Consider the following 26,820-nt stretch of genomic DNA (forward strand, 5'->3'; position numbering starts at 1 on the left):
TAATGTACTGTATGACATCATATGGACATAAACAATAATGTATGACATCATATGGACATAAACAATGAAGTACTTCATGGCATCACGCGGAAATCGATGATGAGTTATTACATCATATGAGCATCAATGGTAATGTAAAGGATGTAAGCTGTGTAAGTTTCTCTGGATAAGAACATTTGCGAAACGCCTGAAATCACCAAACTGTAACTGCAGAGAGAAGCACAGAGTCTGTGCAACTCCACCTCACCTGGAGACCTGCAGCTACACCTGACCTCCACCTCACCTGCAGACCTGCAGGTACACCTGACCTACACATCACCTGCAGACCTGCAGATACACCTGACCTACACCTCACCTGCAGGTACACCTCACCTACACCTCACCTGCAGACCTGCAGCTAGGTTTCCATCCTGTTCACACAGCTCAGGCACATCCTGTGTGTGCAGTGCCAAAGTACGAGCTCACACAGCGGACACACTCGCTCAACTCCTGAGTCTGTCTTTATGTTTGGGGGGTAAGCACACAGGCTGTGCTGCCTGGCGCGTGGAGTCCTTAAAAAGGAAGAGGGCTGTGTTACTTATCAGTAAATCGGTGAGTTGCTGAGTGGGTTTCTCCCCCCCCCCACTATCTGAACATGATCTGTCTCAAAATGGCCGAAATGTAGCGAGTAACGGTCAGGGCTGTGATGTCACCCAGTGACTGGCACCACTCCTTTTCCACTGAAAACCGATCAAGTGTTTTAAGTCTTTATTTCAACTGAATCATTTCCCTCATTCAAACAGAGGGGAAATGTTTTGAGTTGTGAGTAATATCAGAGTAACTCTGAAACCAAGCAACAAGGGTGAGACAGGATGTCCAAAGAGAGACAGAAAGTCCAAAGACTCCGCTCTCATCCATAGGGACAAAGGGTGTGCATTTTCTACATTTCCAGCGGTTGAGTTAGACATCTACAAAGAACAGAGGCTCTCTCTCATGGGCAATAAGCCCCGCCCCTCTTCCCAGTCATCCTCGCTCCGGTTTGTTGACTGAAAGACAAAGTTCTGTTTTGTCACTGTTTCCATGTAGCCTTCCCAGAAGGCCTCTCTCTCCCAGGATGACCTCATCGGCCGGCTTGGCAGCGAAGGCGTTCGGAGAAAGCCAAGGTCTGCCTTCGACAGAGAACGAGGGGGCGACACTGCAATGCTACACGCAGCGATAAGAGCAGATATTTTTTAAAACTACACCGCAGTGTCACTCGCTTTCGCTTTCTGAAGTTGGAGGTGAAAAACAGGCTTCAGTGGAGGTGCTGGCTGACAGTTCCCCAGCGGAACGCGAGTCTTTTGAGTCTGAAATCCCCGCCACTTTAGAGAGGGAACTCAAAAATCCAACAATCTCCAGCTTTCAGCTCCGCCGCCCACAAACTTCCTCTCTGTTCAAACTTCCATTCACAGACATCCCTCCCAGAGTCTGCACATACCCAGGAATGTCAAACTATTACAGACGATTTACATGGAGTTGCAGTCAACTTCACTACAACCCCCGTTCAAGTGAATTCATTTTTGGCTCCCAAGAATGAGTCAAAATGTGACTGAAATGGCTCTATTCACCGGATGACGGACTTCCTGTCCAAAAGCTACACACTTAAAAGACCCAGAAACTCAGAAAAGAAAAAGTGCAGACTCCATTGTGTGTGTAAACAAAGGAATGCACATTTTTAAAATGTGAATCGTGTTCTTAATTCATTGGCTTATTTGATAGTTTAATTTTCACATTAATAACATTTCCGTGAATGAGCCAGAGTTAGCCAGGGAGACAAATTTTCTGTCTGTAGATCGTGAGAGCAAACCAGATCAAACCCGAACACAGGGAGAACAAGCAGGCTCCCAGAACAGCCAGGACTCAAACCCGCAACCTCCTGCTTCTGAGACAACTGCACCATTGTGCCACCCGCTTTGTTCAGAACTCATTATATTTTTCCCGGAGGGTTCTAACTATTACAGCAACTGATCAAAAGTTCAAAAGGAAACTAAAGCTTCACATCACATCAAAGACTGTAGTGCAGCTGTGTATGAATCAGCACCACAAAGACACGTATTTATCAGTCATAACTAGCAAAGCCACAATCATGCTCATTACACCACGCTTTCCGGGAACAGCTTACTAAGACTGTGTTTTCTGTGTTTACCACACTTCCTGGGTCCAAAGTGTGGAGCGCTCCTAGGGACTGTGGTTTTGAGGGCCCAGCAGCAGGCCAGTCAGTCTGTGAATGTGCCGTTAAACCTGTGGAACAGCCCCCATGACCTCTCTCTGAGGAACAGCCACCGTGACCCCTGTCTGAGGAACAGCCACCGTGACCCCTGACTGCAGAACAGCCCCCATGACCCCTGTCTGAGGAACAGCCACCATGACCCCTATCTATGGAACAGCCCCCAGATCCTCCACTCAGCTCCAGTGTTCCCTCAGCCCTCTCTGCTTCCTAACTACAGGAGGCAGCGTTTGGGAACAGGAGTTTCCAGCGCTGCTGTTTCTTCAGCACAGAAAGCCACTGCCACAGCAGCCTACTCGGTCACATGACCCATTAAATTAATTTATAGGAGATGCATCAAACTGGAATGTGACAGCCTTAGCAGTAGGGAGACAGAAACAATTTTTTTAATGCAGTCTAAATCCATTTAAAAAATTTATTTGGATTAAATGTTTATTTATTTAAGCTAAAACTCAGTGAGATAAAAGTATGTTTCCCATGGGAGTGCTGGCCCTGGGAGAAGTGGAGGAAAGCACTGCACAGGAATTCCAGCTCAGTACTGAAGTCTGGGGATGGACCCCATGATGGACCCCATGATGGACCCCATGATGGACCCCACAGATGGACCCCATGATGGACCCCATGATGGACCCCACAGATGGACCTCACGGTCTGGTGCTGAATCCGGACCAGGCCAGTGCTGACTAGGGCTGAGTCACTGCATAGGGACGGAGGGACCTCTCTAGAATAGCAGAACATACACACACACACACACATACACAGACACTCGCACACACATACACACAAACACACAGACACACATACACACACACTCGCACAAACACACACACATACACACAGACACACACACACACGCGCTCACACACGCACGCAAACATACACACAGACACACACACACACACGCTCACACACGCACGCAGACATACACACAGACACACAGACACACATACACACACACTCGCACAAACACACACACATACACACAGACACACACACACACACACACACACACGCTCACACATGCACGCGCATGCACACACACATGCTCACACACACACACACACACACTCACCTTCTCGCTCCATGCCCAAAGTCCAATCCCAAGGAAGGCCACTCCCAGCAGCTGAAAAGAGAAAAAGACAAGAAAAGACTGATGATCATATCACCCTAACACACACAAAATACACGCTTAAAAACAGGCAAAACAAGCTCGAGCAGGATGAGATATCAAACCCTGCACGGCATGTTGGATACAGACGCAGTCCTGCTAAGATGGGACAGTGGCCTTAAAGTGGGACAGTGGCCCCAAAGTGGGACAGTGGCCCTAAAGTGGGACAGTGGCCAAATAAAAAAAGTTAGAAAGGGAACTGCGCTCCATAGCGACCCCCCTGCCCCCCCATTCCCTACACACACAGAGCACAGGGCCAACACATGACACCACGTTCCTGCAGCACCCCAACAACGCTCAGGAGCAAAGCGTCGTTGCCCTAGTGATTCAGAAGCCGGGATCCTCCATCTTAAGGCTCAGTGTCAGGCTGATGCCCCTATCATCACGAATTAGGAATATGAGGAAGAGGAGCGCGGAGAAAAACCATCTGGATTTTTTTTTACTTGAATTTGATCTGAGCAAGCAGAAAAAAAACAACAAAAACAAAAAAAGAACACCTTCAGGCCAAAGGACGCGGTCTGAATAAAAACCATTTAGAGCCGAGAGCTTCACAGGTTATTCAGTCTGAATGAAAAGCACAGCGTTTGGTCTGAAAACACAGACACAGGAGACTGCAGGGACAACGCCCTGTACCCAGAGATGCAATAGGGGCTGAAAACAAATCAGACGGGGGCCAACATCTCACACCCCCCCCCACCCCCCACACCCAGGTGCATTACTGTACATATACCTTCTTAACTGCATAAAAGAAAACTGCACCTTGTGTCTGTCAAAGGCTTTTTCGAACATGCTAGTTATCCCCCCGAGAGGGCTGTGTAATTCCACACTCCCGTCTTCTGTTATAAACATCGGCTCCATCTCTTAACTAAAACAAAGATTACTGCGCTCTGCCCAGTGCTGCGGACTGACTTACGAAGCAAAGGAAAAAAGCAACAATGAGTCACACAGACGTTAACTGGCATTTACTCTAGAACTAACACCTGTGACACTGAGCTGGTCGAAGCTGCACGTGAAGTGTCTTCCTCCGACTCACGTCTGTGTGAGCAGGGCGGTATGAAAAGAAACAGTTGGCGACGTCTTGTGCCTCAGGGGGAGAGTGTGTGCATGTCTGTCTCATCAGCGGTGGAGATCACAGCAGGGGAACAAAAGTTTCAGACGTGAGTGTGCGCCACGGACTCAGATCAAATTCGGCCCGCGCCAGACCCGACTGCAGGGATGGATGCTTGTACACAGTCCCCGAAATGGACGTTCCAAATTCAGGTTGGATTGGACATGCCAAATTGGGAAAGAAAACAAAATGTAGACCATCGTAAAACAAGGGTGATTTTAAACAGGATGTAAATACTGCCCACTGCCAGAGAAGGATATTTGCTAAACGAGTCGCAACCAACAGTACAATGTAATTTCTGTGGAACATATGTAACTATGGGACCTGACCCTGTATTCAGAGCTGATCTAGGATCAGTTTGGCCCTTTTAGAGCATAATGAACAAGGTCAGGATATGGACAGGAAAGAACTGATTCTAGATCAGTTCTCCATCCCTCAGACGCCTTTATGACCTGACCTGGAGTTCATATTTCTTCACCACACACAGCACCTACAGCTCAGCAGACTTCAGTGTCCGTCAGTGTCAAACTCAAAGAAATGATTTTGAACTCTTGTTTTTTTTTTCTTCTTCTTCTTCTTCCTCTCGTGAGAGAGAAGGACCAGAGCTCTGAATGCACCAGCGTTTCTGCCAAGAGCTGATTTTCCTCCGCACGGAATCATAAAGACTTCGCTGCAGAATGCGTTTCTTTCATAAGCGCCGAATTCATCCTTACAGTATAAGCCACCCCCGCCTGCCCCCCTCCCCCCCTCCTCCTTCCCCCTTCCCCCCTCCCCCACAGACCAGTCTAAACGGTTTTTGGAACTGCTGAGCCATTGTTCCGAGGCGGAGGGGGGGAGGGGGTGGGGGAGGACAGCTGAACAATGGCGGCCATCCTGACGTCCAAACCCCCCGTTTGCCCGCCTAAACCAGCTCAGGCTCGGGGCGCCGCCAACTAAACGCTATCCCACGAGACCTCTGTTCTTCACCCTCGCGCTTTCGCAAGATGGGTGTAACGTTGCATTATGAATAGCCAACCTTACAAGCACCAGACAAGAGTGCCTGGATGCTTATGGGAGAGCCAGAACTTGACAAGAATGGAAATAAAAAGATACAAACAACAACAACAGTATGTGTCTTAGCATGTGCTCTTAGTGTAGGCAGACTAGTCTCACATGTGGACTGATAGCCTAGCCTCTCCTGTGGGGTGTAGGCTAGCCTCTCCTGTGGGGTGATAGCCTAGCCTCTCCTGTGGGGTGTAGGCTAGCCTCTCCTGTGGAGTGTAGGCTAGCCTCTCCTGTGGGGTGATAGCCTAGCCTCTCCTGTGGGGTGTAGGCTAGCCTCTCCTGTGGGGTGTAGCCTAGCCTCTCCTGTGGGGTGATAGCCTAGCCTCTCCTGTGGAGTGTAGCCTAGCCTCTCCTGTGGGCTGATAGCCTAGCCTCTCCTGTGGGCTGATAGCCTAGCCTCTCCTGTGGGGTGATAGCCTAGCCTCTCCTGTGGGCTGATAGCCTAGTCTCTCCTGTGGGGTGATAGCCTAGCCTCTCCTGTGGGCTGATAGCCTAGCCTCTCCTGTGGGCTGATAGCCTAGCCTCTCCTGTGGGGTGATAGTCTAGCCTCTCCTGAGGGGTGTAGTCTAGCCTCTCCTGAGGGGTGTAGTCTAGCTACGTGTGGGAGGAAGACTGCAGTTCACAAAACGCATTTAAGAGAATTTCTAAATAAAACCTGCTAAATGCTAAAAGCCTGTGGAGCCTGGAACCACAATCTCCAAGTGTGACACGTAGTTCTGGATCTGTCGAGAAATCCGACACTCGTCACATTAAGACCGGAGTTAACTCTGAGGTTGCAAGTTTGACTCCCGATTGGGGCACTGCTGGTGCTGCACCCGTGGAGCAAAGGCACATAGTCAGCATTTCTCCAGCCATTCAGCTGCATAGAGAGATTTTATGCCAAAAGAAAAACAAAAAAAACTGCAAGCTTTGCATCTGACAGCATCTGGCGAATGACTGAACAGCAGAATGGAAATGTGATGCGTATCCGACGGAGCAATTACAGAGATTCAGCGGACTTCCTCCCGAGCAGGAAGTGAAGCCTGCACGCCGCGAGCGCTTGCCAGGCCAGGTGTGTGCGAGCGCTACGATGCAGAGGGAGCGTGTGCTGACAGCCGCAACGGCGTGGATTCTATACACGCCACCAAACTAACAGAGAGGCCCTGGAAGAGTGGGCAGGGAGTCTGGTCAGGGAACTGGGCTTATTCCTGCGGAGGTTGCAGGTTTGATTCCCAGACGGGGCACTGCTGTTATGCCCTAGAGCAGTGGTCTTCAGTCCTGGTCCAGGCGGGTCACAGGATTTGCTGGCTTTTCTTTTCGCTTTAATAACAGCGACCAGGACCAGGAATGAAGACCACTGCCCACTTCGCCATCGCGGTGCAGCTGCACACGTGTGCTTCATTAATCTGAATCCCTTCAGTAAGCATCCAGCTGCATGTGCAGAGAGAGTGAGCACTCAGTCAGCAGCTCTGGATACCGGCATCTGATAAAGGCCTAAATGCACATAAAACATAAAACTGCTGATGCATTAAGCAAACACTTACACAGCTTAGGCCTGCATTTTCCCATAAAACCCCACTGACACACCTGGGTAATCCTCCAGAGACAGTAAGCACCTCACCTGGGACTCACACCTGTGAGCCCCGCCCAGTTCCCTAACCACAGAGTTACTGGCACATGAAGTGCCGACCGATACCACGCGAGAATCCTCAGAATAAGCGGCTGATAAAGACCAGCAGACATTGTGACCCTGCTTTAATTGAAATCCTTGCTTTAATTTCGTCTCATTATGAGCATCGTGCTGATGTCAAAAAAATCATCAAATTGTTCAGTGAGAAAATTTCCACTCTGTCCGTCTCGTCCGTTATTTTTACACAGGCAGAAGAATGAACAGACTCCTTCAGGACCCCCCGCACAGCTGCCTGAGAGCGGCCAGGGAGTGAAGAAGGCAGTGGCATTTGGACAGGTCGCCATGGTTACCAGGCCAGACCACAGCGTGCATCAGCGGGCTGTTTCCCATGATGCAGTGCGAGACCCAGGTCAGCAGGAAACTCAACCCGCTGCCTTGCGCTCGACTGTACCCCGGTCGCCTAGAGCTAACATCGCTAACAGTCTAATTAGCCTCAGTGCTAACAGTCTGACATCCACATCTGCCTCTTTATATTAGCCTCTGTGCTAACAGTCTAATTAGCCTCTGTGCTAACAGTCTGACATCCACATCTGCCTCTTCATATTAGCCTCTGTGCTAACAGTCTGACATCCACATCTGCCTCTTTATATTAGCCTCTGTGCTAACAGTCTGACATCCACATCTGCCTCTTTAGATTAGCCTCTGTGCTAACAGTCTAATTAGCCTCTGTGCTAACAGTCTAATTAGCCTCTGTGCTAACAGTCTGACATCCACATCTGCCTCTTTATATTAGCCTCTGTGCTAACAGTCTAATTAGCCTCTGTGCTAACAGTCTAATTAGCCTCTGTGCTAACAGTCTGACATCCACATCTGCCTCTTTATATTAGCTTCTGTGCTAACAGTCTAATTAGCCTCTGTGCTAACAGTCTGACATCCACATCTGCCTCTTTATATTAGCCTCTGTGCTAACAGTCTAATTAGCCTCTGTGCTAACAGTCTGACATCCACATCTGCCTCTTTATATTAGCCTCTGTGCTAACAGTCTGACATCCACATCTGCCTCTTCATATTAGCCTCTGTGCTAACAGTCTAATTAGCCTCTGTGCTAACAGTCTGACATCCACATCTGCCTCTTTAGATTAGCCTCTGTGCTAACAGTCTGACATCCACATCTGCCTCTTTAGATTAGCCTCTGTGCTAACAGTCTAATTAGCCTCTGTGCTAACAGTCTGACATCCACATCTGCCTCTTTATATTAGCCTCTGTGCTAACAGTCTGACATCCACATCTGCCTCTTTATATTAGCCTCTGTGCTAACAGTCTGACATCCACATCTGCCTCTTTATATTAGCCTCTGTGCTAACAGTCTAATTAACCTCTGTGCTAACAGTCTGATACACACCTATGTCTCCTACACAGTGGGAAGCAGGGAGCTCTCACCGCCTCCTTCAGAAGGGTGATCTGGTTCCCATGACAACACACGGACCAATCAGAGGGAGTTATTCATATTGCATCCTGCACCCTAGCTGGGACTTCCCCTGACCCCTGTGACCTTTGACCCTGGGACCGCATCATGCACCCTGTGAGACAGTGCTATTCAAATCGGAGCCAGACCACCTGGCTGAGGTTAAAATAAGATGCAAAGACCATTTCACCGTAAGACTGTCTTCCATCACAATCACACCGCCGCACGGTGACAACGTCACCGAAGTTCGCCATGGCTCGGCTAACGTCCCGCTGCCGCCAACGCCACGGCAACGTCCCGCTGCCGCCAACGCCACGGCAACGTCCCGCTGCCGCCAAAGCCACGGCAACGTCCCGCTGCCGCCAACACCACGGTAACGTCCCGCTGCCGCCAAAGCCACGGCAACGTCCCGCTGCCGCCAACACCACGGTAACGTCCCACTGCCGCCAACGCCACGGCAACGTCCCGCTGCCGCCAACGCCACGGCAACGTCCCGCTGCCACCAACGCCACAGCAACGTGAGACTGCAGACGGGCTCCAGCTGGCACACAGACCGCAGCGCCAAGCAGGAGCCCTCTCTGCAGCCCAAACCAGGATGGCAATGGCAGAAATCAAACTGCAGACGGCAGTGCGGGGGTGGGGGGTAGGAGGGGGGGGGGTTCCATCTGACAAAAGAATTTCTTCCCAGTTATCTTAGTAACACGAGGCACGACGGTAACAGACGGCCCCCCCCCCGCCGCCCCCCCCCCCCATTGTTTCCCACCCAAATTAACAGGGATCTGAATGATAACAGCACAAAGAGCAACCCCCAGTACCTCTCATTCACTCAGGGGGGGGCTGACATCACAGGCTATTACCTCATAAATACTGAAGTCCCACTCTCAGTAGGGGGGGGTGAGCTAATCTGTTTCCATGACTACCACCCCCCCCCCCTCCCCTCGTTCCAGGCTCCCAGCAGGAGGAGAGACTGCAGTAGGGGTGTCTGATGAAGCTAAATGCCAGGGTAACACGGCAGAATTGCCTTCTTCAGGGAGTGCGGTTAGAGGGAATATAACACAGCGTACTGCCGGTCCACAGGGTCGTTCCGTCCAAAGTTCCCCCGTTCAACTCTGACTGTCGAACGCCGAAAAGTGCATCCATGACCACACCACAGACACCAGACAGGACGTTAGGGTCACACAACAGCTGACATTTACTGGGAGACAGAAACTTGGGAAACAGGGCCTAAATCAACAGATTAAATAAAGAACCACAGACGCAGTGCCCCCTCTAGGACTGGAGTTAAACCTGCAGATGCTGCGGCCCTCCAGGACTGGAGTTAAACCTGCAGACACAGCGTCCCCAGCAGGACTGGAGTTAAACCTGCAGACACAGCGCCCCCTCCAGGATTGGAGTTAAACCTGCAGACACAGCGCCCCCTGCAGGACTGGAGTTTGAGACCCCAGCTGTACACACTCGAGGCTCTGCTGAAAGAACAGAACATGCTCTCTTTCGCCTCACTCTTTCGCTTCTCTCTCTTTCACAGCAAGCTGAAGGCTAACACTCAATAATCAGCCTGCTTCTCGGAAACAGCACAGGACTATAAAGGAAGCTCATCTTTCCCTTTTAGTCAACTGGAGAAACAGCATTTTAACCATCCAACAAGTTCTTCCACTTGACTGCTTTTGAGTCAGTTCTGCTCTACCATTTTGACCAGCAAACAGTTAAATGGCTGAGAGACAGAAATGAGTAAGAACAACGTGGATAAGAAATGGCCGTAAGCATGGTCCCCAGCTAAACTCTGTTACCTGTGTACTGTGTGCAGAGATAGAGATTATCAGCATTTACCACTGAGCCCCAGGCTCCTCCCACCTGGGTCATGTGACGCAGGTCTGCACACAGCGGTTTCTGCTCTGAGGAAGACCGTGGAGGCGAACGCTGCGGAGCCCCGGGCCCTGTGAACGCCCCGAGCGACCCACACCGGGGAGCCGCCACCACCGCCACGAACCTCCCTGAGCTTTAAGAGCAGAGCCGAACTATTCAGCCGCGCTCACGAGAGGAGCATTCTGAGGCTGACTCTATTCATACACCGCACCTCCTCGCCACCTCCTTGCCACCACCTCGCAGCCTCATCACCACCTCCTCGCCGCACCTCCTCGCCGCCTCCTCGCCACCTCCTCGCAGCCTCACCACACCTCCTCACCACACCTCCTCGCCGCACCTCCTCACCACACCTCCTCGCCGCACCTCCTCGCCACCACCTCCTCCTCGCCTCCTCGCCACCTCCTCGCTCACGAGGGGAGCATTCTGAGGCTGACTCTATTTATACACCGCACCTCCTCGCCACCTCCTCGCCACCACCTCCTCCTCGCCTCCTCGCTCACGAGGGGAGCATTCTGAGGCTGACTCTATTTATACACCGCACCTCCTCCTCGCCTCCTCGCCACCTCCTCGCTCACGAGAGGAGCATTCTGAGGCTGACTTTATTCATACACTGCACCTTCTCTCCGCCTCCTCGCCCCTCATCAACATTTAATTCCCACCTCTCGCGGGGAAAGCCCTGCGCTGCAAACTGTCAATCATCCTAGAGCTGAGTCAGCCAAATGTAAATCAGCGAAGTGAAAGAAGCACGCTGTTAAAAATCTGCAAAAAGGACTGAGGAGAAGAGTAACAGCTGGGAGGGGTGCCGGGACTCCCCTAACGTCACAAAAACGTTCTTCTGGCAGAGGACAGAGGAGCTACTGCTGCTGCGGTCACGGCGACGAGGAATAAACAGAGAGGGGACGCGAGTGTTCTGGAAGATTCCGGGATTTCTTTTTCGCTCCAGACACGACCGTGAGATCGAGGGCTTCTGAGTAAATGCAGAACTCAGGCAGCACTTCAGGCAACTATAGGCCTTATCAGACACAGACAGACAGGCAGGCAGGCAGGCAGGCAGGCAGACAGGCAGGCAGGCAGGCAGACAGACAGACAGACAGACAGACAGACAGGCAGGCAGACAGACAGACAGACAGAGAGACAGACAATCAGACAGGCAGACAAACAGAAAACCAGGCAGGCAGACAGACAGACTTTGGTTCAGCCAGTGAGAGGGATTGAGTTTGGAAGCAGACTTGCGCTCCACACTTATGAACCTCTCCACAGTAACCAGTGGCTAAAGGCAGGAAACAGTGGATCACAGCCTCATCCCTTTTTGCTGATAAAGGGCAGTGAACTGAAGTTTAGCACAGGCCATGTGCACGTACTCCATTTAACTCATAACGAACTCTTCTCACTCAACTCCATTAAGTCCATTAACTGAGCCAGGATACTGCTGCTACTGTGTAGAATTAAATAAACGCATTGCTGTTATTACAGCCAGTCTGCAATGTAGGGAATGCAAGTAGTATTTTTTTGCCAGTTGTGGTGCGTGTGCATTTGCGTGTGTGTGTGTGTGTGAGTGTGCATGCATGCGTGAGTGTGTGTGCGTGCGTGTGAGCGAGAGTGTACGTGTAAGTGTGTGCCTGTGTGTGTGTGTGTGAGTGTGTGTGCGAAAGTGTGCGAGTGTGTACGTGCGAGTGTGTGTGTGTGTGTGTGTGTGTGCGCAAGAGTGTGCGAGTGTGTACGTGCGAGAGTGCGTGTGTGTGTGTGTGCGCGAGAGTGTGCGAGTGTGTACGTGCGTGCGTGTGTGTGTGTGTGTACGTGCGAGTGTGTGTGTGTGTGTGTGTGTGCGTGCGTGTGTGTGTGTGTACGTGCGAGTGTGTGTGTGTTTTCCAGGGACCAGAGGATGCCAGAAGGGACACAGGCACTGACACAGACAGTTCATCTGCAGACATCGTTAGGGTTAGGGTTAGGGTTAGGGTTAGGGTTAGTTGGACGGTGGGGATATTTTTTAAAAAGGTTTTGTGACGCACAGAGGGAGGTCATCCCTGCTGACCCCCCCCCCACCCCTCAACTGCCTGCCCCCTCCCCCCCGCCTCCCCCCCTTTCTGTCAGTGGCCATATGGTTACTCGCACATAGGCGTCCCTGGGAGACGGATTACATCACCGTTTCTAGCAGGCAAATGGGGGGGCGGGGGGATGGGTGAGGAGGGGGAGTCTTTGGGGGTACTGCACTTGCTCTTATTCACAATGGGGGCTCTGAGTGAACGATGGCGGAAACTGGGGGGGGGGGGGGGGGGGTGGGGTCAGGAGCTGCAAGGAGGGAAATGAGGACAGGCTTCCGGGTGGGGGGGGGAGGCACTATGGTCTCCTGAAATTTTCTGAAATGCTTCCAGCACAGTTCAGTGGCAGATGAGTGGATTTACTGGAAGGGGGGTGCACATGGATCCAGGTGTTTGTTGGAACGCGGGTGTACAACTTTAAGTTTCACTTTTACCTCTTGCTAACATGATGCAAAACCCAGCATGACTTATATGAGTCCATCTGTTGGGCTGCAGGGGGGGGGTCGGGGGGGAGATCCCCGCCCCCCTCCCCCCCCCCCCCCCCCCCCACACACACACACACACACACACATACACACAAGCCCACCAGGTAAGAGGGGCAAAGAACCACACAATCTTCCACAGGCTGACAGACCCAGCATCAGACCACACCTGCAACTTCAGCTGCGTTAAACCTCCAGCAAAAACAAGTCCTTTCACTTCCCATTACTGAAATACACAGTGTGTTCACTTCCCATTACTGAAATACACAGTGTGTTCACTTCGCATTACTGAAATACACAGTGTGTTCACTTTGCGTTACTGAAATACACAGTGTGTTCACTTTGCGTTACTGAAATACAGTGTGTTCACTTCGCGTTACTGAAATACACAGTGTGTTCACTTCCCATTACTGAAATACACAGTGTGTTCACTTTGCGTTACTGAAATACACAGTGTGTTCACTTTGCGTTACTGAAATACACAGTGTGTTCACTTTGCGTTACTGAAATCCAGTGTGTTCACTTCGCGTTACTGAAATACACAGTGTGTTCACTTCGGTTTCTGAAGTATACAGTGTGTTCACTTCGCGTTACTGAAATACACAGTGTGTTCACTTCGCGTTACTGAAATAAACTGCTGCAAATATGTCTGAGACTTTTTTTAATAGGGAATGCTTTGCAAAAAAAAATAACGGAAATTCCCACAATGGAACGACAAACAATATCCTATTTTTTTCTGAACGGTCAGGATGTGTAGCACGCCGTCCATATTCCCAGGTCTTGTTCAAACCAAGTTCCTGTAGGTCTGTATACAGAAGAAAGAGCCCTGAGTTCGTTAAGGTATGTACCCTACGCTGTGTGCACAATACAGTGCCTAGTTATTACATCATTCGTTCATTCGTTACACGACATTCACTCAGTGGACTTTCAAAAGTAAGACCATTAAGACCATGGCAACGCACAATCATCGGACGGTGCACGTGAGGAAATATTGGTTTTAACACTGAGGTCCGATGATGAGGGTGTACACTGACTGACATCAGGCGCGATCGTGCATTGATGCGTTTGCATTTTACTGCGTTAGAGGATACCAAAAACAAAAGGGTTTTTTTCCATCGGTTGAACCAGTTTTCCTTCACTGACACACAAACTGGTCGTTACACTGTCAAGGTAAAGTAAGTGTTTATGCAACTGCCAATATTTATACGCACGCAGTATACAGAGGAACTTGAGCCAAATTCAGCTCTGTAAAAGCGGAGAAGGCTGCGGCTTTGTGCGGAGAACAGACAGGAGGAACAACTCGACACAATGCCCGCGCGGCGGTACCACGGTACGGTACAGCGTTCGCCAGTATCAGTGAACAAGCTGGCCCCCAGCAGGGTACAATTACCGTGAAAGATAATCGTGTCGTAATTAAGACCTGCAGCAGCAAAACCGCTCGTCCACCACACAAGACACGGCGGCGGGCTGTCACAAAATGGAACCGCTAACGATAAGAGACGGCGAGAAATTAAGCGGATTATCCGCTGCCTCTTCAGGGCGCGTATTGAAATAATGACAGACGAGCTCACCAAACTGTCTTAACGGTCCGCACAACAAACCTAAATAGCGCTACATAAATAGCTTAAGCAACACTGGCAGAGGAAGTTGGAATCTGAATACATGTCGTATGAATTCAAAATATAACGAAGAGTCATAATGCCCTGGCCCCTTTTCTCCCTAACATTTACTGCATTACATTCATTCATTCACAATAAATAAACAGGCGAAGGAAAACAAAGAAAATCACAAATTAAGCCTCAATGTTGCGGGCTAGTTACTGTTAGCACATCATAAAATATAACATTAGGCAATTGCAGTCAGGAGGAAGATCGTACAGGAAAAAAGGCACTTACCCAAAATATTATATTGAACCCGAATATAAAATATTTGATGCAGCAACTGACTTCGTGCGCCTTGTAGTGTTTACCTGACATGCTCGGTTTTCATGAATAAGCTATACGCTTATAAGACGTAGCTGTTTGCTGTTGGGTGATATGGACAGAGTAAGACAGGTTCGGGGATCCGATGATAATTAACCCCCGACTTGGACGGCGGTCTAGCGACGCGTTTAGAATCGCTCGAGCCGTTTTAGTCGCGTCTGAATAAGAGAAAACAACATCTCCTCCCGGCGCGGCCACGGTCTCGAAACAGCTTCCGCGAGCAGCTACAGAATACGTCGCTTCACATTAAAACGCAGTCGCCTGGTGTTATAATGCAATCCTATATTTCCTCAGATAACACGGTTCGGAATATCGGAGCTTAATCCATGGAATATCGCTGTTCAGCCCAGTTCATGTGCACCCCTCTCATGGCTGTTTGGTGACAGACACTCCCGGCCACCAATGAGACCTTTGTTGATGCTTTAATGGGTTGGACTTCCCTTCACGATTATTATTTTGGATTGAATCCGAGTGGATGTTAAAATTAGGAATGGTTATCGTTGCGCAAGTGTGCATTTTCAGTTTTGACCACAGTCGGAGGGTATTTTTAAATCTACATACATAAGCGTGGGTCCTGCGTAGGCTATGTGGGCTGTCAGGCCAATGCGATGGGGATAAGGGCGAATACGGAATTCAGAACCGCTACGAAAGTGGCAGGTGGGAGAAATTAAGTCATACGTGTATTTACTTCCCTGGGAAATGGAACGGTATTTCAGATGCGCTTGAAATAGCAGCGGATAAACTGTATCCATGCAGACAGGCCGGCCTACCCGTGTGTCGGAATAGATCAGAATGGCTTGTGTCAATGGGATCTGTGTGTGTGACAGAGTGTGTGTGTATCTTAAAATATGTATGTATATTATACATTATGTGAGTGAAAGATAGGAGAACATCTTTAGGGAATACAGTTTAAGGAATACAGAAAGGGAAGATTGTTGTATATTATGTGACCAGTAGAGGGCAGCAGAGGCTGGTTTGGGACGCGTATTTTCCTTAAGTTAATGTGTCCGTGTCCACCTGTTGCTTAGCAGCCAAATACAGCCCCAGTACTGGTGGCTCCTCCGGCCGACTCACTGCCTCAAGAAAAACATCAGGATTACATTTTTTTTTTTTTTTAAAGAGCTGAGAGAGCTAGAGCAGATTCAATTAACACTGGTAATAAATATTTTCCATTCCACCATAAGGATATTTGCATGCATACACAAATGACATATTTGGGAATTTCTGAAAAAATTGTCTGTTTTTTTCTGCCTTCTACAACTTGATAATTGTAACTTATTACGTTTTCATTAGGTAGTGAACACACGTCTGACATACATTCATAGATTTATGCATTTCCATTTTTTAAAGACTTCCATGTGCTCCTGCATTGGTCAGCCACTGCACGGACACCTTTACAGGGTCCTAGATAGAGGTGTGAGATATTTTAGTGTGATGGGGGTCATTTGAGGAGGCTAAAGATTTGGGTACACCCAGTTTGAAATACCTGGTTTGGGAATACCTGGTCTACCTACCAGTCTGCTCTTGTGATGCCTCGCACCCACATGTACGACAGGCCACCTCCACCCCTGACTGCTGGCTACTGTAGGACACAGGCTAAGGTGAATCACAAGGTTAAAAAAGACACCCTTCCCACAGATATTTATTCTAACTGCACTCAGCCTGGCAGTGCCTAACATGGCTGCAGTTATACAGGTAAAAATAATCACTCAAATTAGAAAGGTTTTAAAGGTAACAGGATACACCTGTATACAGTTAAAGAAGTGATGCCTGTGTACAGGTAAAGAGATATACCTGTAAAGTGTACACAGGTAACGTAGTATACCTGTATACCATATTAAAACACTCCTACACAAGTTTAATGGTCTAAACAACATTTACTCCTGCACAGGTCTCTGCCAGGTATACCTATAAGCTATACACCTATACCTGACAAGCACCCGGGGAGCTAGATGCACTCTTTGAACTGCAGTATCCGTCTCATTTGGGAGAATTTTAATTCAGTGTGCCAGTGTCTCCTTAACTCACCACAGGCTAGTTTACACAATATTCAGCCTATTATCATTAAATGGGCAGTGTCATTAGCAGACACAACCTCTAACCAAGCTACAGGTTTAAAGCCTGAGTCTATTGTCCCATTGATTACCTTATTTAATTTGAGTTACCTGCAATGATAGTGCAATCCTGAATATAATGTTAAATGTTGGCTGTAGATAAGCTAAGTAAATAAGATATGTAGCACTGCTGCTGACTTGGGAACACATGGAGCTTTATCCAAGTGACACACAGCCCTGGAAACACAGATTCTATAAACTGACCAGATACTCAACTCTGTTCTTAACAGTGAAAGTCCCGTATCCAAACCGCTGAAGCCAAAATGTTCTCATTTTTAGCCCCTGAAAATTAATTTCGAGGCAAGATGGCAAAATGCAGCAGCACTGGAAGTAGAAAGAAGCTCCTGTTACCAGCCGGAACACTTTGCAGTTAGGAAGCAGACAGGACCGAAGGGACACAGCTCGCATTCTGGTCAAGTTTAACTTGCGATGAAAAAAACACTGATTGCACTGGAAGTTCTGTCCTGCAAAACCTGCACAAGAAAGTCCAGTTACCAGCTGGAGCATCCTGTAGTTAAGAAGCAGAGAGGACGGAAGGAACCTCTGCAGAAGAAAACAGAATCTGTGGCCCAAAGCAAACACCAGCAGACTCTCCAGGACCAGGGCTAAGGACTGCTGCTTTAAAATGTCATATATTAGCACACATCCTGTACGCTGGCAACAGTGATTCTTGTACCTGGCTGTAGGTTTTGGTTCGTAACATACTTTGCTGAAAATTCTCAGGGACTCTGCAGGACTGTTTTCCGTGTTTTTAGCAGTAAATGCTGTACATATTTAAACCAGGTTAGATTTGGAGCATGACTTTAAATGTGATCTTGTTTGTTAGTCCATAACAGATTATCTTACCCCTGGATTACTTCTCTCAAATAGAACAAAAGTAATGAATTTGAAGAACACCTTCAGATAATACTTCTGAGATATACTGTATATAGCATATATCTAAATCTAACATATATACAGTATGTACCACACACCTACCACAATAAGGGAACTAAAAGACTGTCATCAAGTCATTTATAAAAGATCACACAGCTACTCAAGGTAATTAAACCCGTCTAATTAAGACAGGATTCTAAAAGTCTAATTAAGGTTAAATGTGTATTGGTCATTTGCATGTTTGAATACACATATACACACAATGGATAGGTTTACTGTGCCACTAATTAGACCTAATCTTGAGAACTGCCATCCCAATGGCATATTCCTCCAGATAAATATAATGGAGGAATTATATTATTATATTATATTATATTATTATAATGGAAGATTATTGCTAAATCAAAGCCAGCAGATCAACCAAAGCCTTAAAATGGCATTGAATGGATCCTAAAAAGTTTAAGTTCAATATGTGTTGGGTCAGTACAGGCCCTGAGATCTTTAAAATGTATCATAGACATATTCCACAGCTACAATATGACCATATCCCCTCTCCTAAAATAAAATATTTTCTAAAAAATATCTTTGTGCATGTTGAAGAGTTTTTTTTTTCTCTGTGGTATATATAGCTATATATATTTGAACAAACATTAATTTTTTTGTGTTTAAATATTTAGATCCTGAAATTGAGATTTCTGTTCGTTATTGTTTTTGTTTTTTTAATTTTCTACAATGCTATCATCTTATCCCGAACGAGTAAATAATGAAATAAATACTCAACATTAATTATAATATTGTTGAATTGTGTTCCCTGTGAATATAGTCCATAGCCGTGGTCTGTTACATTTCTGTTTAAAATAAACATGTTTATAGCATGTTTATATTTGTATAACAGTATTTAACTGTTCTTGCCTTAAATATTTCACCAGAGAAGGACTTAATAGATTTTGAATACTCGAATACACATCCACACTCACAACAATAAACACTGTCCTTACTCCAGTAAAGGAATCGACATCAAAGAAGAGCGTTTGCACCAGAACCACTGATGTGTTAAGGCGTTCATTTAAGCACGTGCTTTATCATAATTAAAATCTTGAAAGGTGTTTGGGAAGTTTGCCACGAGAAGACTCCCCATGGTCATCAGTAGCAATGGGAGACGCTCGACTCCCCTATGATAAAAGACAGCGGCGTTCCGCGCACCTCAGGACTACGAACTTTCCTCTCGAGCGCAGCGTTAGCGTAGCCTACTTTGGAAACGGAATTCACAGGTAACGGAGTAGCGATGTTATTATTCCCTTTGACTTTTTTTCTTCTAGTGAGCGCAGCGCAGACAGAAATGCACGGATGGAGCATTCGAGGTCGCTATCTCGGTAGTAAACTGGGCGACATGCAAAGAAAAGTCGCCTCTTACCTGACGTCGGAGATGGATCCGGAGACCAGCGCGAGCGCGGCGCATCTGAAGAGGGCCATGGAGGAGCTGCTCAACCAGACTCGCCCTGCCGACGGCAAAACTGTCCGTAGCGTTAGACCGGAAAATTCTCTCAGAAAATTCGGCGTATCCAGAAACCAAGCCCAAGAAGCCCTCTTGAGCCATCAGAGACCGACGCCTCCTGCCGATAACTTGAATCCCACCGATGCCCCTTCTCTTAAAAATGCCAAAAAGTTCTGGAACCACTTCATGTTAAGGAGAAGATCCGATTTCCAGTCCATCCTACCCATTAGGAACAATGAGGTACACCAGGAAAAGTGCCGCAAAATCCCCTTTCTGCAGGTAAGAACTAACCTATAATGGTGCATTTTGTTAGTTTGGGTTTTCTGGGATGAATGTTATAGTCATTGTTAGAATTTTGATAATCTGCATGTTTTTCGGCTGAGCAAAACTGTACTGAAGCCGCTGCCATTTGTTATTTAGAGAGTGGTTCACGAGGACTGCGAGACGCTCGTGCTGAAGAATCACCTGTGCTTCGGGAGGTGCAGCTCCGTGCACGTGCCCAGCAGCGAGGAGGGCCGCTACACCTTCTGCTCCTACTGCTCGCCGGTCAAGTTCAGCCGCAAGACCGTGCATCTGAAATGCGCGGGCGACACGCGCGTGGCCAAAGCCGTGACGATGGTGGAGGACTGCCAGTGCGAGGTGCAGAGAGGCAGGCACTCTCACCACCACAACGGACCCGTGCTCATCGACCCCAGCCTGTTCGGAAACCAGGCCTAGTGGAAACTGCATCTCGCGCGCAAAGGCGCAACGGAGCGCCTTTGTAAAATCCTGTATATACCCGTTTTTAGTATGTTTTTTTTACTATTATCGATCCATTATGTATTTTTAGATGTAATTATATGTTGTGCTATTGGTTTCGATAATGTGTTTTTAATTTGATGTTTGGGTTTTGTCCCATGCAAGATTGTTTTTGTATAAAATTGTATAAAAACCAATGTTTCCAAACAAACTCTCAAATGTTAATTTTCTCCTTGAATGCAAAGTAAGACTTTTGTAATAAAAACTGTTCACTAAATTAAGTGTAGAGTTCTCCTTTATTAATGTAAATAACACTGTAAAAGCAACTTCCCCTCAATACAAAGCAGTCTATTGATCTTCTGAATTTAGGAGTCAAACGTGGGGGTTGGGGGGGGGGGGGGCAAGGTGGTGTTGATTCCAAGGGCCCTGCCTGACAGGGGCCCTCCAAAAATATTAGAACAGAGAATTTTCTGAGGTGGCCTGGGGCCTGGTGGGGCCCAGTGTGAGATCTCATGGGGACAAAATCCCAGGGCCCATACAAACATCACTGTTTTCAAATACAATATAATATATGTATTTATATAACATACAAAATCAGAAAACGTAGGATTGACCAGAGACTCCATATCCACAGCAAGCCTATCGGCACATAATTGTAAAAAAGAAAGAAAAAAGGTTTGACCTGGGCTGTCAGTCATGGGTTTGGTCCCAAAGGCCCCAGGTGTCTGCATGTGACAGGGGTCTTCCTGGCAACCCTGCAGCGGCCCGGTCTTCACCAGGGGAGACTCCTCATTACTCCACTCTAACTGCGCAAAGCGACAGTGCTAAAGGGGGCGGGTCAAACCTCCCCACTCTCAAACCCCCCCCCCCCCCTTCCCCCGGCAGGGGACACATCAGTCCCAAACAGGTGCCAAACAGATGGTGGGATGGGAGTGGGGGTGGGGGCGGATGGGAGGGGGCAGCTTTGATCCTCAGAGGGGTGACACCTATCGACGGGGGTATACATTATTAGGGATGAATAAGCGGTATCTATATATTAGGCATTTTGTTTGAGTCTTTTAAAGACAAATTATGATTAAATTATACGGTATTGCATTTGTGTGTGTGTGTTTCTGCATTAGTGCATATGATTGTAAATTGAACATAAATTTAACCCGAATGCCACTCAGCTGACCTTTCCCAGGAGCCCTCTGCACTTCAGCTGCTCAGTGTCAGCGGAGGCCCTTCCTGTGGGGGAGCAGATGTCACCGGCCGGGTCATCCACAGGGCGGCGACTGATGACCTCGGACCGCAAGCCCCGCCCCTCGTCCGCGGCGTCGACCCCAGCTGTGACCCGGCCGAGCCGGAGAGCCGCCGCACCGCCACGACGCGCCGCGACCCGCAGAAACAACGCCAGGGAGGAAGTGACACGCCGCGAACCGCTGAAACAACGCCAGGGAGGAAGTGACACGACTCGAACCCCTGACACAACGCCAGGGAGGAAGTGACACGACTCGAACCCCTGAAACAACGCCAGGGAGGAAGTGACACGCCGCGAACCGCTGAAACAACGCCAGGGAGGAAGTGACACGACTCGAACCCCTGACACAACGCCAGGGAGGAAGTGACACGACTCGAACCGCTGACACAACGCCAGGGAGGAAGTGACACGACTCGAACCGCTGAAACAACGCCAGGGAGGAAGTGACACGACTCGAACCCCTGACACAACGCCAGGGAGGAAGTGACACGACTCGAACCGCTGAAACAACGCCAGGGAGGAAGTGACACGACTCGAACCCCTGACACAACGCCAGGGAGGAAGTGACACGACTCGAACCGCTGAAACAACGCCAGGGAGGAAGTGACACGACTCGAACCGCTGAAACAACGCCAGGGAGGAAGTGACACGACTCGAACCGCTGAAACAACGCCAGGGAGGAAGTGACACGACTCGACCCACTGAAACAACGCCAGGGAGGAAGTGACACGTCTCGAACCCCTGAAACAACGCCAGGGAGGAAGTGATACGTCTCGAACCCCTGAAACAACGCCAGGGAGGAAGTGACACAACTCAAACCACTGAAACAACGCCAGGGAGGAAGTGACACGACTCGAACCGCTGAAACAACGCCAGGGAGGAAGTGAAGAGCCAAGGACAGCAGACCGGAGTCTTCATCACTGACACCTTTCCCAGAAGGCATCCGGCTTCAGGGTGAGCCTGATCGCACAGAGCAGCGCTGACGCTTTTTACTGCTGATTACAGCGTGATGGACAGGAAGTGAGCAGTGCAAGGCGCTCTGGGAAAAAGCATTAGGGCCGACACAGCACATCACAGAGCTAGAAGCACACAGCAGGCAGGGCCCCCACTTTTACTCAATTATTAAAAGTTTAGAACAATTACAATTTTTTTTATAAGCACTGACCGTAACTCTATTGGGCAAACACAGCCGGAGATCAAGATGCAACCAGACAAAATTATAGAACAAAGAACGTCTGTTAATTTGTGCGCATTTAATAACCCATTTAATAATCTAAAATTGTAGGCCTATACTGTACATGGGCTATGAATTAAATCAATTTGATTTTAGAGAAGTTAGCAGATCTTATTCATATTCAGCTTAAGAAGAAGAACGAACTGAGAACTAAATAAGAACAATTAATTTTCCTTGAAAGATAAGGTATTTTAAGCCGTGTAGTTCATAGCGAGTTTATGGCTTGATAACTGAACACTTGTGTGCTACACCCATGTAGCACGAGCAGGATAAGCATGCTCGTAATAGATAAACTTATTTATCTGGCTACAGTTCCTCAGATGTTTCTGTCTTGACCTTGTCGAACTTTTAAACTGTACTAATCTTCCTGTGCCACTCTCATCTAACAGCGCTGACGTGGGGTTCCATGGTGTAATGGTTAGCACTCTGGACTCTGAATCCAGCGATCCAAGTTCAAATCTTGGTGGAACCTGGACTTTAGGAACTCGCTGATGCCCAAAAAAAATGTTTTCATGAATAACATAGGTTCATAGGTGACTTAGTCGATGCGCCTGTCTTAACGACTAATTGTATTTTTATTTATTTTTATTTTTCCATAGATTGCGTTGTTGCCGTTCTCGTTGTTAGTGTTAATCAGTTTAACCATCAGGGTCCAAGTTGAACTATGCGGTTGTTCCCTGTACTTGGACCGGTACTTCTCTCTAGGGTTTTCGTCATACTTGTTCCTGGTTATGGTTATACACTTTGTTGTACGTCGCTCTGGATAAGAGCGTCTGCCAAATGCCTGTAATGTAATAACACTGTCACCTAACTGAAACGTGCATGTTTATCAGAGTAAAACCACCTTCTGCAGTATAAGTACACAGAGAAGGCAGTTCTAACAGATTCTCATTCTAGATTGTTTCCGGTGTTCTGCATGGTCATCACCGCCTCCATGCCTTGTCTTGGATATTGTTGAAACGCTGATTACTTCTCTTTAAAAACAACCCTCCTTCGAGCCGGATTCGAACCAGCGACCTAAGGATTTCAACAAGGTCCAACTACAGTCCTCCGCTCTACCAACTGAGCTATCGAAGGGCACACAGAGGGGTTTTGGCAACACGTTTCACAGCACCCTCCATCAGTCTTCTCCAGCACAGTATGTGGCGTTACTATATTTCTGTTCTGCTGTAATGAAATGTTTCTCGTTTCAATTCCATGGTGTTTGCATTAATCCCAATGCAAATGTGTTATAGTCCAAAATGAGGTCCAAAATATAGCACCGTGGGGACACACTGCTAGCGTCTGAAAATACCGCATTAAAGCCAATCCAGTCTTCAGTGCAGGAAACCTGTTTCACCATAAGACCATTGTAGGGGTTCCATGGTGTAACGGTTAGCACTCTGGACTTTGAATCCAGTGATCCGAGTTCAAATCTCGGTGGAACCTGTGCAGCATAATCTTGATGCCCTTAACATCCTCCATTAAAGTTAAGAATTCTTCCTGAATAAACCAGAGTGCTGAGTGTGATTGTGTACTCTTGCTCCATTGTAGTGCAGTGTCTGGGTGAGTTTGCTGTCTTGTGCATCGTGGGCTCAGAATAAGTGATTTAAAAGTGTATTTGAAAAACAACCAATGCGGATTGTTTGCGACGTTCTATAGCTAGCGTGGAGGACCGTAGTGAGAAATATTATGAATCCTTAGGTCGCTGGGTTGAAGGAGTCCCTTGTTTTAAAGTTAAGACTTGTTGATTTACAGATGTATTAAAGACAAAACTGGAAAAAAACAAATAACCTGAAACATGAACTAGAATGAGAAAACAAATAGTTTCTTGTTGGTATCATAGTTTAATTGATCTCCCTCTGCCACTGTCATTTGTTTAGGCAGATGTGGGGTTCCATGGTGTAATGGTTAGCACTCTGGACTCTGAATCCAGCGATCCGAGTTCAAATCCCGGTGGAACCTTGGCTTTAGGAACTCACTGATGCCTAAATGAAATGTTTTCATGAATAACACTGTCACCTAACTGAAATGTGCATGTTTGTCAGAGTAAAAAGACCATCTCCAGTATGAGTACACAGAGAAGGCAGTTCCAACAGATTCTCATTCTAGTTTGTTTTCGGTGTTCTGCATGGTCATCGCCACCTCCATGTCTTGGATATCGTTGAACGTGGAAACGCTGACCACTGCTCTTTAAAAACAACCCTCCTTCGAGCCGGATTCGAACCAGCGACCTAAGGATTTCAACAAGGTCCAACTACAGTCCTCCGCTCTACCAACTGAGCTATCGAAGGGCACACAGAGGGGTTCTGGCATGTTTGGCATGACGGTAAGCATGAAATGTTTCTCATTTCAATTCCATGGTGTTTGCAGCATTAATCCCTTCACAGATGCGTTATAGTCCAAAATGGTAAATTAATAATAGCTCTAATTTGGTTCACGTTTGGAAAAAGTACTCTTGATTTTGACCTGCAACAATTCTAAATTGCACATACACCCAGTTTCATGTGAATGCATTCTTACCAGTCAACTACCATTACAACAACACCCCAACCTGGACTAGCATATTTGCAGGCACACATTGATGCCTTTCCTTTTTACCTTGTCCTTCCGGAGTGTTGGCTGCTGACGTGGTGCAGTCTCGTCATGTTGAAGTTGTGGGAAGAGGCCATTTTGTGACTGATCAGGTGACTGGGGGCAGGTTTTAAGAAGGTCCATTTTTTATTGCTCTGCTCCCATTTCAGTCAGAGACTCAATCTGGAGCACATTGGGTGCTACAGGCCTCAAATGCTGCTTAGTGGCAAACATTTTTGGTATTGACTGCAAGGAAGAGTTTCCTGTTGGCCTGTTGTAGTCTGAGCAAGTGTACTTTTTTTTTTGTTTGGCTTTTCTGACCATTCCAACCAACAAAGAACAAGTTAGGAATCCTGCATAGAGGGAAACTGGAGCTGGTCGCTCACGGTGGGGGCACATGCTTGGGCCGGCCTTCAACCACAGTGGTGAGAACTGACCCAGGAAACCGGGAGACCTGACTTACCTGTGTAATCACCTGCTTTACCTGATCACCTGCTGTGCTGCTGAAGTGCTGAGTCTCAACGAAAGCCAGCAGACCCTGAGGCTCTCCGGGACCACCGGCTCAATTACACACTTTTCTCCCCACATTTTAGATTAACTAATTTTTGTTGTAAATGTCTCCATTAGAAACTCGGTTGTACGAATAGTCACTTGAGGGGTTCCATGGTGTAACGGTTAGCACTCTGGACTTTGAATCCAGTGATCCGAGTTCAAATCTCGGTGGAACCTGTGCAGCGTAATCTTGCTGCCCTTAACATCCTCCATTAAAGTTAAGAATTCTTCCTGAATAAACCAAAGTGATGGGTACTCTTGCTCCATTGTAGTGCAGTGTCTGGGTGAGTGTGCCGTCTTGTGCATCGTGGGCTCAGAATACGTGATTTAAAAGTGTATTTGAAAAACAACCAATGCGGTTTGTTTGCGACCTTCTATAGCCAGCATGGAGGACCGTAGTGAGAAATATTATGAATCCTTAGGCCGCTGAGTTGAAGGAGTTCCTTGTTTTAAAGTTAAGACTTGTTGATTTACAGATGTATTAAAGACAACACTGAAACAAAAACAAATAACCTGAAACATGAACTAGAATGAGAAAACAAATAGTTTCTCGTTGGTATCATAGTTTAATTGATCTCCCTCTGCCACTGCCATCTGCTTAGGTCGGTGTGGGGTTCCATGGTGTAATGGTTAGCAGTCTGGACTCTGAATCCAGTGATCGGAGTTCAAATCTCGGTGGAACCTTGGTTTTAGGAACTCACTGATGCCCAAATGAAATGTTTTCATGAATAACACTGTCACCTAACTGAAATGTGCATGTTTGTCAGAGTAAAAAGACCTTCTCCAGTATGAGTACACAGAGAAGACAGTTCTAACAGATTCTCATTCTAGTTTGCTTTCGGTGTTCTGCATGGTCATCGCCACCTCCATGTCTTGGATATCGTTGAACGTGGAAACGCTGATCGCTGCTCTTTAAAAACAACCCTCCTTCGAGCCGGATTCGACCAGCGACCTAAGGATTTCAACAAGGTCCAACTACAGTCCTCCGCTCTACCAACTGAGCTATCGAAGGG

At 47.7% G+C, this 26,820-nt stretch overlaps 2 protein-coding genes and 8 non-coding genes across 11 annotated transcripts in view; 6 read left to right on the forward strand and 4 right to left on the reverse strand.

Moving 5' to 3' along the window:
* Positions 1-15,447, reverse strand: part of LOC118227902 (tetraspanin-5-like) — a 25,774-nt gene extending 10,327 nt beyond the window's left edge. The window contains exons 1-2 of the mRNA XM_035418950.1: positions 14,919-15,447; positions 3,318-3,368 (exon numbers count right to left, since the gene is read on the reverse strand). Of these exons, the coding sequence (XP_035274841.1) occupies positions 3,318-3,368; positions 14,919-14,999 (132 nt within the window). The 5' untranslated portion in view covers positions 15,000-15,447. The remainder of the gene's footprint in view (positions 1-3,317; positions 3,369-14,918) is intronic.
* Positions 13,806-20,303, forward strand: LOC118227903 (cerberus-like). 2 transcript variants are annotated; one of them, XM_035418952.1, is made up of 3 exons: positions 13,806-13,863; positions 19,315-19,769; positions 19,911-20,303. In XM_035418952.1, exons 2-3 carry the CDS (start codon positions 19,335-19,337, stop codon positions 20,205-20,207), a joined length of 732 nt encoding a protein of 243 aa, XP_035274843.1. In that variant the 5' UTR covers positions 13,806-13,863; positions 19,315-19,334; the 3' UTR covers positions 20,208-20,303. The 2 variants fall into 2 exon arrangements, with proteins under 2 accessions (XP_035274843.1, XP_035274842.1); XM_035418951.1 differs by lacking the exon at positions 13,806-13,863 and adding an exon at positions 15,460-15,662.
* A 2,799-nt stretch (positions 20,304-23,102) lies between these two features.
* Positions 23,103-23,174, forward strand: trnaq-cug. Its single transcript has one exon. It is a non-coding gene; the product is annotated as a tRNA-Gln (tRNA).
* A 517-nt stretch (positions 23,175-23,691) lies between these two features.
* trnay-gua lies at positions 23,692-23,779 on the reverse strand. The gene is given in 2 exon segments: positions 23,692-23,727; positions 23,743-23,779. It is a non-coding gene; the product is annotated as a tRNA-Tyr (tRNA).
* A 279-nt stretch (positions 23,780-24,058) lies between these two features.
* trnaq-uug lies at positions 24,059-24,130 on the forward strand. Its single transcript has one exon. It is a non-coding gene; the product is annotated as a tRNA-Gln (tRNA).
* Positions 24,131-24,574: 444 nt separating this feature from the next.
* On the forward strand, positions 24,575-24,646 carry trnaq-cug. Its single transcript has one exon. It is a non-coding gene; the product is annotated as a tRNA-Gln (tRNA).
* Positions 24,647-24,887: 241 nt separating this feature from the next.
* Positions 24,888-24,975, reverse strand: trnay-gua. The gene is given in 2 exon segments: positions 24,888-24,923; positions 24,939-24,975. It is a non-coding gene; the product is annotated as a tRNA-Tyr (tRNA).
* A 937-nt stretch (positions 24,976-25,912) lies between these two features.
* On the forward strand, positions 25,913-25,984 carry trnaq-uug. The gene has a single exon. It is a non-coding gene; the product is annotated as a tRNA-Gln (tRNA).
* A 435-nt stretch (positions 25,985-26,419) lies between these two features.
* trnaq-cug lies at positions 26,420-26,491 on the forward strand. Its single transcript has one exon. It is a non-coding gene; the product is annotated as a tRNA-Gln (tRNA).
* Positions 26,492-26,732: 241 nt separating this feature from the next.
* trnay-gua lies at positions 26,733-26,819 on the reverse strand. Its single transcript is given in 2 exon segments — positions 26,733-26,767; positions 26,783-26,819. It is a non-coding gene; the product is annotated as a tRNA-Tyr (tRNA).
* Position 26,820: the final 1 nt, after the last annotated feature.

This window comes from Anguilla anguilla, chromosome 5 (genome assembly GCF_013347855.1).
Source record: "Anguilla anguilla isolate fAngAng1 chromosome 5, fAngAng1.pri, whole genome shotgun sequence".
NCBI classification, from domain to species: Eukaryota; Metazoa; Chordata; class Actinopteri; order Anguilliformes; family Anguillidae; genus Anguilla; species Anguilla anguilla.

What these genes read in the sequence shown, in the direction of transcription:
- LOC118227903 (XM_035418951.1), top strand. Translation starts at nt 15,614, where the DNA reads ATGGGGATAAGGGCGAATACGGAATTCAGAACCGCTACGAAAGTGGCA. An exon ending in AACCGCTACGAAAGTGGCAG is followed by an intron (nt 15,663 to 19,314) that starts GTGGGAGAAATT and finishes TTTTTCTTCTAG; the next exon opens with TGAGCGCAGCGCAGACAGAA. An exon ending in GCAAAATCCCCTTTCTGCAG is followed by an intron (nt 19,770 to 19,910) that starts GTAAGAACTAAC and finishes TTTGTTATTTAG; the next exon opens with AGAGTGGTTCACGAGGACTG.